The sequence below is a fragment of the Drosophila virilis genome, chromosome 4 (assembly GCF_030788295.1).
Source record: "Drosophila virilis strain 15010-1051.87 chromosome 4, Dvir_AGI_RSII-ME, whole genome shotgun sequence".
NCBI lineage: Eukaryota > Metazoa > Arthropoda > Insecta > Diptera > Drosophilidae > Drosophila > Drosophila virilis.
In genome coordinates, this window is record NC_091546.1 from 25416564 (window position 1) to 25428905 (window position 12342).

A 12342-nucleotide genomic window follows, 5' to 3' on the forward strand; every position below is an offset into this window, starting at 1 on the left:
TACTTTTTTTGAATTAAATGGAGAAATTACATTTGAAACATTAAATTTTTCGGGCGAATCCCGATGAAACGCGTTGCATCCCTTTCTATTTCTTTTGAATATATTTCGAAATATTTTCCTCTAGAACCTCTCAAACGTTCGTTGCAGTCATATGCTGCAAACTTACATAATTGTTAACTTTAACTATGGCAAATTCCAGGCAAATCTTAGCTCCGACTCAAATACTTCAGGCGTCACACTTGGAAATATTACTGAGGGAATTCTTTAAGCCCGCCAAGTTGACCTTTAATTTAAATACTTTCAAAAAATTCTTATATATCTGCAAAGAGACTTTTAATAGAGGACTTAATACGAAAATTTATTTCTGCAAAGGGACTTGTAATCTTTTCGCTAAATTTAAAAAAACGAGTCGATGTGTCTGAAAATATCATAATCAAACTGGTCAAGCTTCGAGTCTCAGATTAGAAATCATTTATATAGAAATAATTAAAAAGCCTCAGGTTTTTTCTCAAACAAACTCTAGTCTCGAAAAAAAGTAGAATATTGATATCGCCAAAATATTTTAAAGCACATACAAGCACATTTTACAGCATTTCTGTACTCTCTCAAAATGTTCGGCTTCTGGTTGTTAAAGGATATGGATTTTGCAATGCATTTGGCATATTCCTAGCACTCACCTCTTTATATATGGTATATCCATCGAGAGCTGCCAATGTCAAGAGGCAGAGCACAGTCACGCTGAGCAGGCATGTCTCCAGCTCAAAGATCTCCTCATTGAAGGCCACCTCGGCCAGCTCATCGATGCGCAGAAGGAAAATCAACAATTCCATGGCAATGCTGCCGTACAAAAAGACTGCAAAATGAGGCGACATTTGATTAATTTATCTGGCATCAAATTATCGGTCACACGGGCAGACACAACCGCACGCACCTGTCATTTTTTTGCGCTCCAGCACACGATGATAACACATTAGCATAATTGTCAACAGGATGGCGGCCAGGGCATTCCACACGGCGCCCGCACCGATAATAATCAGAACATTCAGCTCCTTGGGCGTCGAGTCGAAAAGCTGGTACAGCTGCTCCGCATTGCGCTGGGGCAGTAGACTCCTGGCCAGCTCCAGACTATTAATGGCCAGCAAAAGCAGCGAAACAGCTGCGCGCAAATTGTGAAATGCTAGCAAAGTTTTATGGCACCTGCAACGAAAGCGGAAACGTTAAATACGAATAGTGAAATAGATGGAAAAGGTGGAAACTGGGAATCGGTAAATAGAATACGCACTTGCCACTAGGCAGGCAATGGGCAAGGTTCAGCGCATAAATAGCACAATATCAACAATTTTTGGTTTAATTAAGTGGAGTGCGAGACCAACACACAACAACCATCTGGCCTTAGTACCACACCACAGTCTGTGTGTGCCTGTTCAAGCGTTCTTTGTAATTGCCACAATTATATTCAAGTGCTCATGATGATTCTCCTTGTACAGGCCGGCCTCCACGTCTGCTTGTTGTTGTCCTTCCTGCTGCCCGGCCATAATCTTAAGTGTGATGTATGGCGCCCACTTGAGTTTTGATTGCATTGCCTTGGTTTTGATTTAAAATTAGCCAACAAACTTTTAATAGCCATTAAGTGGAGTCTGACTGTGTATTTGCCAAAAAGTGTGCGACACCAACATAAGGCCGCGTGCTCATTCGCCTTTTCAGATTCGTATTGTGCACACAGTCAGCAAACTAAAAGTCTAATTTATCATTTAGGCTCAAGCCTTTTTCTAGTTTCTCAGATTGAATGCTGGACAACTATTAACATTTACCAGCTTCGCCGATTAACGATAGAATCCGTCGCTAAATGGAATTTCATACGGAAAGCCTTTCTGTACTCGATCAATATTCGCCTCAATATTCTCCTATATATCTGCAAGGCTGTACATCATATCTGACAGCTATATCATATAACTCCTAACCGAGCAATACGTGGGAAATAAAACACCTTTCTAAATAAACAAGAGTATTAAATATTCAGCACACCGAAAATGGTCATAGTTTTTATACCCAGAACTCATTAAAAATGGGTATATTGTATTTGTGCAAAACCTAAATGTATGTAACAGGCAGAAGGAAGCAACTCCGACCCCATAAAGTATATATATTCTTGATCAGCACCAAAAGCCGAGTCGATCTAGCCATGTCCGTCTGTCCGATTGTCCGTATGTATGCACGCTAGGCTCTCTGAACCTATAAGAGCTAGAGAAATTTTAGATGTAGGTGCTCCTAGTGCCTGCGCAGATCGAGTTTGTTTCCGATAATCGATAACCTACTCCGCAATCGATAAAAAGCGATATCGATATTCTGTTTTTTGGGCAATTTTGGTAAATAACAAGAGCTCGAGTCACCAAACTTGACATATAGCTTCTAAAATAGAATATATATATGTATTTGATGTTGTTAGAAGAGGTTCAGGGTATCCCCTAGTCGGGAGCTACCGACTAGAACCTCTTACTTGTTTTGTAATTAAAATCTGATATTTTAGGAGCTGCAAATAAATACATTTAAAAGTTAAAGCTGTTACTTTTAACTAATGTTAACTAAAAACAGGAAGCAAGAATTGGCGCTCGCTGGCACGATATAAGTACGATAAGTCTGTAGTAGAAATTGTCTTTGGGCCATTTTATATCTATTGCCAAGTCAATGATATAAAATTCTAAAAATGTGCTTCCTCTTCGGTAGTTTTTCACACAAAATATATTTAATGATGTGCAAAAGTGTGGCATACTTTTTGGCTGCACAACGTGAACATTTACACGTTTGCACATGGAACCCAAAAGGCAAACTAGCTCGCAGATGGGTGATAGAGAGCGCAGAGGGGGATAGGGGGGGGCAGACAGTTAACCTGCGTCCGCAATGCCGTTGAAATATTATTTATTGCGAATACTGTTGCATACTATTTGGCGCAGTGGCGCCCGGCCCAGTGCACAGGAGTATAGTATATAAAAGTTTTGGGCCTGGAATATATTTTTTTAGGGTGGGGGGAGGGGGTAGTCAGGGAAAGGTGCCCAAGCAATTGTGGCTTGATTTTAATTTTTTAGCGTGCCGCCAAAATTGTTGGTGTTTTATATATTTTTGGTCGCGGGAAGTTGGCTATTTTATTTATTGTGCTCACAAGGCTGTCTATAAATTTAATGAAAAATGCCTGCCTTGACAGCAGACAAAAGACAGACGACAACAGTCGAGAGTCGAGCCCGACAAGCGACGCTTACATATTAATTACATTTTTGACCGCTCTAAAAGTGCATAAATAATTGATTTTAATTTTTTTTTTTTTTTTTTTTTTTTTTTAAAAACTGGACATTGTGCGCATTTTTTTGGCTTTTCGATTCTTGCTGCATTTTATTGTCGTTTTTTCAGCGTAACAAAACAATGTGCATTTAAATGCAGCACACCAAAGAACATAATAAAAAATTCAAAGCTATTTGAAATTGTTTACAAATTTTCATATCACATTGTTCGTTTTTGGTTCAGGTGCAGCATTTTTTATTGATAGGCAGTTTGTTTGCACTTGTTGTAATATTTTGCAAATTAATAGTCGTTGATTGAAAATTTCGAACAGCTCCATAATTTGTATGTGTTGGCCGTGCACGTATCCGTGTGGATATCTATATGATTTTGACGAATTTTTATTTTCCAGCTTGCAAATGTGATAAATGATAAATGCTGAAAGTTCAATTATTTTAGCTATCGTTTTCTACTGTAAAATACACAGGCTGGTAGATTTAAGCGGACTGTCGTCTTTCCTTTATTCAAAACATATAAGATGATTTATTAAAAAATATATACTAGTAAATTAAACAAGTAAGAGGTTCTAGCCGGGAGCTCGTGACTAGGGGATACCCTGAACCCTCTTCTCCCAACATCAAATGCATATATGTATATATTCTATTTTAGAAGCTATATGTCAAGTTTGGTGACTTTAGCTCTTATGATTTACCAAAATTGCCCAAAAAACAGGATATCGATAACGATTTTTATCGATTGCTTGGAAACGGAGTAAGTTATCGATTATCGGAAGAAAAAAAACCGATCTGCGCAGGCACTGGGAGCACCCTCATCTAAAATTTCAAGTCTCTACGTCTTATAGATTCTGAGATGCTTGTGTTCATACATACGGACAGACGGACAGACGGACAAACGGACAGACAGACAGACGGACATGGCTAGATCGACTCGGCTATTGATGCTGATCAAGAATATATATAATTTATGGGGTCGGAGATGCTTCCTTTTGCCTGTTACATACATTTGGATTTTGCAAAAATACAATATACCCTTTTTACCCATTTTTAATGGGTTCAGGGTATAAAAATTATAAGGTATATTCCTGACCAGCATCAACCAAGTCAAGCTGACATGTCCATATCCATATCCATCTGTTTGTCCATAGGCTAAGAGTCTCTTAGTTTGAGGCTTAAAGTACATTGGACTACAATAACACATGGCCACCATCGGTCGAAGATAAATTTAAATACTTTAGGCATTTATATAGTAATATTAAAACAAACGTCCAACTATCAAGACCATAAATCAAGATGAGGCAATATTGAGTTCACGCACAATTGTTGAATGCCTTCTAAAAGACACAACAAACTTTTAAGACAATATTCCGTAGAGCCTTCTTTTAGCTAATGTAGTGTAATTGAAAGGCATTGACAAATATTTCGTTTAAGTGTTAACTTAAATATGATTATAAATCAGCTACTTTCTAGCTAAATTTGGCTATTGTCCAAGTCGCTGGCGAGACAAATACCTGCAAATTGTCGTTTTTCAAGACTTTTCTAAGCGCTTTTCTAAATAGGCGCTTAATCCTCAGCCAAATCTATCTACTGGCTTTCAACAAAACTCCGCCTAAGGAAACAGCTTATTGCACCATTTCCTTCCAGCCTTGCAATTCAGCAATTTTCAGATACTTTTAAAATTAGACCCGGCTACTTTTTGATATCGACATTTGGTACGATGATCGCCAGACACCTGAACGAGACCTTTGAAAGCCTATTGAAGCGCTTCATAGTTGAGTAAACGAATAACAAGTGAGAACAATATCAAAACACAATTGCGCACTCAGTTGAAATGCAATTTCTTGTTGCCTGATTTGCTGGAGAACATTGTACAACAACTTTTTCACTCGATGTGTGAAAGAATGTTGCATGACACACAGACAGAGCAGCCCCGGCCCCAAATAAAAGTCCACCCTCCCGTCGTGAATTGTGTGTGCCTGGTCGTCGGTTTACGTAATGCAACAGTGGCAAATTAAGAAATCTAATAAAATGTAAAATACACTCGAGTCCACACTCGAACGCTGAAACACATACAATAAAATATACGCCTGCCCACACTCAAATTGGAGCAACTGATTTGTTTACCAAATTATCCAAAAATATCAGAAAATTGCACCGAAGTGCTGTTGCGAGTGGCAGTTGCAGTAGTTGCTGCTGTTGCTGCTGTTGCAGTTGCAGTTGTTGTTGCAGCTACGGCTGCTGCAGGTCTCGCCTTGGCACGGGGCGCTATTTCTCAAGTGCCGGATGTATTATGGCCATCGGGAGTTGATTTTTTATGAATGAGCTGGGCACAAATGAATGCACTCACGAGTGTGCCGAACGAGTGCAATTCATTGTTTTTGTTGTTCTTGTTGTTGTTGTTGTTATTGTTGTTAATGCGTTTGATTCAAACTGTTTATTGCCTGCGCATCCTTACATTTGGTGAGTGAGTTATTCAACAGTACTTACAATAATGCATTAAGTTCTATTAGTTCCGGATATCAATGATATTTTAAATGAATTCAAGTGGCTCTTAGATTATTTTGGAATGTATCTCAAGTGTGAGGTTGTGTGGCATAAATTCAAATAAATCAATATTGTTAATGTAAATCTGCTCAAATTATGGTCTATTTTTACACTCCAAAGTCCAAACTTAGCTCAACTCAGACATTTGTTTGGGTATCTTAATTATACAAATATTAAATAGTCTCTGATTTGCCAAGCTGATTAGGCTGGCATTAGTTTGCCTAAGCATCTAATAAACATATTAGCATAGAAAGGGGAACTTATGGGAAAGAGAAAATAATGTTTGTCCAATACAAGAGATCAAAGCTATTTCTATGCCCTTTTGGGCAGTTATCTGAAAAGAGTTAAGCATCACAATTGTTAACAATATTTTAGATCTTGATTTTTTAATGTAAAGCTATTACCCTGAACTTTGCTACTCACGCACATACGGATACTATATTTGTGCCCTAAAAATATCATAAATCGATCTGTTTTCATTTACAAAAATTTGTGTAAAAGGAAGTTCGAATGCTTATTGCGGCAGCTCAGAGCTGGTTTCGGAGTTCAGGGTGTCTCCTAGTCGTTATTTAAATAATTTATTTTCTTTAACTAGAAAAAGTCCTTAAAGTGTTATATAAGTTGCATTCAAATGTGTTTAAAAAAAGAAACTAAAACTAAAACCAAGAATGTAAGCCCTTGGAAAACCAATTTTGTCAATACAATTGGCCAAATAAATTTTCAAATTTTTGCTCCTTAAATAATTATTATTATAAAAACTACTTATTAGCAAGTCGTGGGACCTTATTGTATAATTAAAACATTAATTATTTATATTGATGCAGTAAAAACCAAGTAGCATGAAGTGAAAGAGCCTGTAGCTCTTGATAGCATAAATATTTCCACATTCCACATTCCTAGGCGTTTGTCTATGGGCTTACTTCAATTAAGTCCATTGAATTGACCGCAGATAAATATGACAACAAATATTGAAATGACAATGCGGACAACTGTTTTATGTTTTGCTGGCTGCCTGTTGTCGCCTCGGCTGCAGCTGCCGGGCCAGGCCAGGCCAGTCAAACAGATGATGAAGATATATGCGCATATTGAATGACCAATGACCAATGATCCGGCAAGCCAATGCTTCAATGCTGCAATGCTGCAATGCAGCAGCCGCACACTTCATTTGCGAGCTGTTCAATGATGACAAGTCCGAATAACCAAAACAAGCCAAGGCAATCGAAACGATTCCAACGAAATTCCTATGAATACTTGCGCGCGCTCTCCTCTTGATTACATGCTTGTTTGTATGCAAACTGGAGTAAACTTTTATTAATTGAGCTGGGCAAATGTATACATACAAAACAATATGCCATATAGATAGATACAGGCACATCAAGAAGAGCACAACGATGACGACGCAGTGCAGCCACAGTCGGTCGCACAGTTGCAAACGCCGCCACCTCCGACATCGTTCAATGATCCACAAACAGAAAATATATGCGACTATTGAATACGCTCGTCAGGCAGAACCGAGCAAACCGATCTGAAGGGAACAACTATGTGGCTACCTCTTCCTTCCAATATAATGACACCCAAATAAACAGAGCCCAACGCAAACTAATATATTTTAAACAAAACTTAGGCTTAGGTGCCCAACTTAACCAAAATCCCATCCGGGCTTTATATATATACATTTAAGAAACAATCTTTCCATTACCAACTTGATGACTTCTTGCAAGAGTATCTTTTCGCCGACTTTATCAATTTTGTCTTAACTAGGTCCACAGTATTTATGAATTTGTTGGACTTTTTCGTTTGACTTATGTGACGGCTGTCAGTAAATAATTCAAATGATTTTGCAACTAGATTTAGATTTCATGTTTTGTGTCGTCGTCGTCGTCGTTGTCGGCGCTAAATGGAAATGTATCTTTTTATATGTATGTATTTACTTTTATGTATCTACAGATACGTATCTGCATCTGTGCTGCTGCAGTCAGTCGGTCATTAGGCAAGTCTCTGGGGACGTCTAAAAGCCAATTCCAAATCATGGGATTTTATAAATATAATTTAAATGGTTTACTGAGAAAATATATATGGTATATAATATGCAGAGTAATTTTTGATTTCATTGTTCGTATTTTGTTTTTTGGGCTCAGCCACATTTATTTCAACAGCTGGCCTAGCGCCACATGAGTAATACGTCCCCCCCACCCATCAAACATGCCCACCAACCTCCTATATTTATATACAATGAGTGCGTCGGGTAGCTGCCTTTGCATATTGTTTATAAACGCATGCGCTAAATTTAAATAAAAGTTTCCAATTTGTTTATGTGCCTAGAATATGCACATGCTTTTAGTCATATCTCTTGTGCCAAAAGGGCTGCGGCTCTGCGCATTCAAATCTGATCGGAAACATAGAATTGCGAGCTGCCAATAAGAATAAAATACCACGATTCCATTTGGATTAACATTTTAATTTTTGTTTTTGAAAATTATACACACACTAAAATAACATATACGAGCGACAAGTACACGATATACGGCAAACAGAATCCTGTGGACACAAAAACCGAAACGTCAAATTTGCATATGAAATATATGCAGAGCCAAGTGTGGATCTTACCTAAAAAATCAACGAGCTCCTTCCTGTGATCGCATCACTTCTAGACCATGTCGCATATGTAGACCCCTGCGCAATGGCAGCGACAAACATGATTTGGATCCGCACTGGACAAGATTACGGCCCACAGATGGTATCATGGAGCGCATCAGGACGGGCACAATTACCTTAAGTACTAAACCTAACATTTTAGAAACAAATACGCTCAAAACAATGCACTAACGAATAAATTTTTTCAACTTGAAATGTGAACACGTGTGCACATCAATGCCTCTATGAAAACTAAATTTATTCGTATTTCTAAATACATGTAGCACGAATTGAAATCTCAAGGGCTGCCCCGTTGCAAGTTCAATTTAACTGGCTAACAAATCAGCTTTACTTCTTTTTAGATACGCTCGGTGGCAAAACAAAAGGAACAAATTCTTTCCCAACCGTAATTGGACTATTCTTGCAAAATAGTTGTTCTATTCGTCATAAAGAAACAAATTTTCTTATTAGAATCAGTCAGCATTAGGTTTCGAATCCTCGAAAAAAAAAAACGATATATTAATTTAAGACCAACCTTGTGGAATTATGTGAAAGTCATCGTGAATCTTTTCTATGTGAATGTGGATCTCATTGAGCCTAAGTATAAGAACTAACGATCACCCGGCTTTGCCCAGCCAAGCGTTTTCTGCCAAATTTGGCAGAATTTTCAAAAGCAATTTAAGCAGAAATATTCCTTTTAGTTATACGACCGTTTAAACGAGTTTAATTTATATAGAAGTACATTTAAAATATGCTCTGAAATTTTAGGACATGTAGGCAACAATGAACATCACGAATCGGGCAGTTCCTTAAATCATCCAGCATATCACGGGTTGTTCTTTGGAATCGCCAGAAGTTACGGCAACAGGTACCCTGGTCAGCGCTTCCAAAGCGTCCGTCCCAACGAATATCCCTTGGACATCTGCTGTAATATTACGGATTTTGATCGACTTTGCACCAGATTGCGACCCACAGTGGGAAGAAGCGTTCGCAACAGAATAGGCATAACAACTTTTGAAATAGTAGGGGGCGGCATATTTAAAAAAAAACAAATTTGAATTAAAGAACTAAAAAAAACGTTTAAAAAAATTACAAAATTTGTGTAAAAGGCACACAAAAGATTGTTTTCAACTGGAGATCTATAATACGAATGAACATTTCTGGATATAAAGCATATGAAAGTTGATTTTTAATTTTCAAGGGCTGCTTGGTTTCAAAATTGTGGAGAAATTTCGAAAAATTTTTGTACGAAAATAGGACAATAATTACACAAAAGTGTTCAATAAATTAGTCACGAATTTTTCCAATTAATATTCCAATATGATTTTAAAATAGCTTTAGCTCGAGTTAAATATTATAAAAATAAAATATTGAAAGAGAACATGCGGCATTATAATATAAATACTCATGTATGTAGGGCACATTTTTCATCAATGAGATATACTATATATGCACACATACGTATATAAAAGATTTTCAAAGTACACATGCAAATTCAATTCGGAAATAATCGACAATTCGGAGTATATAAGAAGACTTTTTAAATATTTGTTTTTAGTTGAAATGCTTAACTAGTTAGTTTAGAGTGCATCAGACTTACGCGTCATATTTTCGCCACACATAAATGGATCCAACGAATAGCATCAATATGGAGAAACAGGTCGAAATGTATTTGACACGATCTATGCCACAAATATCGGTTTGCAGATTATCATATGTATCACGCGAATGACCACTCAACTGATCGCAGCGTATAAGATTAAAGAATTGTACCATTTTCGTGTAATGCCTGGAGAACTATATTAGCATTAATTTAGAACCTTAAAACACCATAAGACAAGTTTAAGTGTTTGATTAGGCACATCATTTCGTTTTATTTTTTAAATATGTTTTAGATATCATTTTAGATCCACATCGTATATAGAGTACATCCGAGTGCCAATTTTGCGCACCGAAAATTCAATATTTAGAAACCGCACAGAAAATCGAAAATGTAAACAAATTATTTCGCAATTACAATTATACACATTAACTTATTCATAGATGCTATTGTACTTCAATTTTCCAAACGAAATTTCGTATTTCAGATACACACAATGTATTTATGTAAGTCGACGGAATAAAGTATGTACATATGTATCTATATATGCATGTACATAAAACGCATGCCGCATGTACGTTTTACTTGTGATTATGGGATTTTATCGTAATTATTTTGAATATAAACAAAATAGCAGAGACATTAAAAGAAATATGCGCACGTTTCGACTGATTCGAAGAATGCCGAAAAAGTTCCCGTTAAATGCTGCCCAACCGTCTGCAGCCGAAGAACGCAACGTACTGAAAGAAACGGTAAACACATGTGTTAAAGAACACTCGTTGAGAAGCTGTGCGTGCTTCAAAAACGGCGAGAGAGCGAGAGGGAGAGAAAGAGAGCAAGCATGCACGTGCAAGATCGTGCAAAAGCTCTCGCGTATGTCTGTTATTCTTATGCATACCCTGTACCAGTTAGCACTAGGCAAACAGGTATGCCCGACTAAAAAATAAGATAATAATACATATACAAAAGGCATACAAGAATATGCATACAATTTTTAAACAATAATAGCCTTTCCGATTGAGATACATTTTGCCGGTCACAAAAACGTGTATTACCAACTGACACTAAAGTCAGACTACCATATATATTTTTCATTTATTGGGTATTAATGGTCCCTTGCAATGGATTGCCTGTATGCTTTGGACAGCGGCAGGCTTTACCTTTTCAGCTAGTTGCCTAATTTTTTTGGGCATCTGAAAACGTAAACGAAGCAAGCGGTAGAAATGCGTCTTAGCCTTAGGTTGCTTAACAAAATTCTACAAATCCCAAATTTATGCAAAAGAACAGCTCAGCGTAAGGAAAGCAGCTTGAGTACTGGACGATTACAGCCCATTGTGCTGGTGCATGGTGGAGCTGGGTCTATAGACGATGCCAAGGTGCCGGGCATTAAGATTGGCATTAAGAGAGCAGCCCGCAGTGGCTACAAGCAGCTACAGCAGACGGGCAGCGTTTTGGACGCTGTGGAGCAGGCAGTAAAATCGTTGGAGGATGATAGCCACTTTAATGCCGGGTATGGAAGCGTACTTACCTGGGAGGGCACCGTGGAAATGGATGCTGCCATAATGGATGGCACTGAAATGGAGGCCGGCTGCGTCTCTTTGGTCCGTGATATAAAGCATCCTATAACGCTGGCCAGGTGTGTCATGGAGAAGTCACGGCATCGCTATTTGGCTGGCGATGGCGCTATGCAACTAGCCCGGAGCGAAGGATTCGATATACTGCCCAAGGCGGCGCTGATAACAGAAATTGCACAAAAATCGTTAAACGATTACAAAGTACGCAGGAATAAATCGGAAAATTGCAAGCTTCCCATTCCACCAGGTACCGTTGGTGCCGTGGCAATTGATGCCTTCGGCAATGTGGCAGCAGCGACATCAACAGGTGGCACGATGGGAAAACTACCAGGCCGGATTGGTGACTCGCCACTGCTGGGTGCTGGCACCTATGCAGATAATGAGATTGGCGCCATATCAGCCACCGGACATGGCGAGACCATAATGCGTTACAATGTTGCCTCGCGCATATTGGCACTGGTGCAGCACAAGAATTGTACAATACAACAGGCAGCCGAACAAGTGCTTCAACAGATGACCTTGCGTTTTAAGGAAACGGCTGGCATAATAGCTATTGATCACCGGGGACAGCTGGGCATATACTTTACAACGCCGCGCATGTCTTGGGCCTATCAGAAGGGAGAGGAGCTGCACAGCGGTATCCAAGCGGGCGACAACCAGATCGAGGTTGTATGCGACGAATCCTAAGCTGACAGAAGTACAT

General features: G+C 38.5%; 2 protein-coding genes and 1 long non-coding RNA gene across 5 annotated transcripts in view; 1 reads left to right on the top strand and 2 right to left on the bottom strand.

The window, feature by feature from the left end:
* The window catches only part of Sur (Sulfonylurea receptor), a 50116-nt gene extending 39109 nt beyond the window's left edge, over window positions 1-11007 (bottom strand). The window contains exons 1-3 of one of the 3 annotated variants that reach the window (XM_032437806.2): window positions 10066-10997; window positions 932-1197; window positions 678-853 (exon numbers count right to left, since the gene is read on the bottom strand). In XM_032437806.2, the coding sequence (XP_032293697.1) occupies window positions 678-853; window positions 932-1197; window positions 10066-10241 (618 nt within the window). In that variant the 5' untranslated portion in view covers window positions 10242-10997. Of the gene's footprint in view, window positions 1-677; window positions 854-931; window positions 1198-10065 lie in introns of all 3 variants that reach the window. The other 2 variants (XM_002057692.4, XM_032437807.2) reach the window with 2 other exon arrangements.
* Window positions 8269-9015, bottom strand: LOC26531114 (uncharacterized). Its single transcript, XR_001449846.2, has 3 exons — window positions 9001-9015; window positions 8439-8902; window positions 8269-8369 (listed from the first exon to the last, which is right to left on the bottom strand). It is a non-coding gene; the product is annotated as an uncharacterized lncRNA (long non-coding RNA).
* A 281-nt stretch (window positions 11008-11288) lies between the features above and the next one.
* LOC6634126 (probable isoaspartyl peptidase/L-asparaginase GA20639) lies at window positions 11289-12326 on the top strand. Its single transcript, XM_002057691.3, has one exon. It carries the CDS (start codon window positions 11289-11291, stop codon window positions 12324-12326), a length of 1038 nt encoding a protein of 345 aa, XP_002057727.1.
* Window positions 12327-12342: the final 16 nt, after the last annotated feature.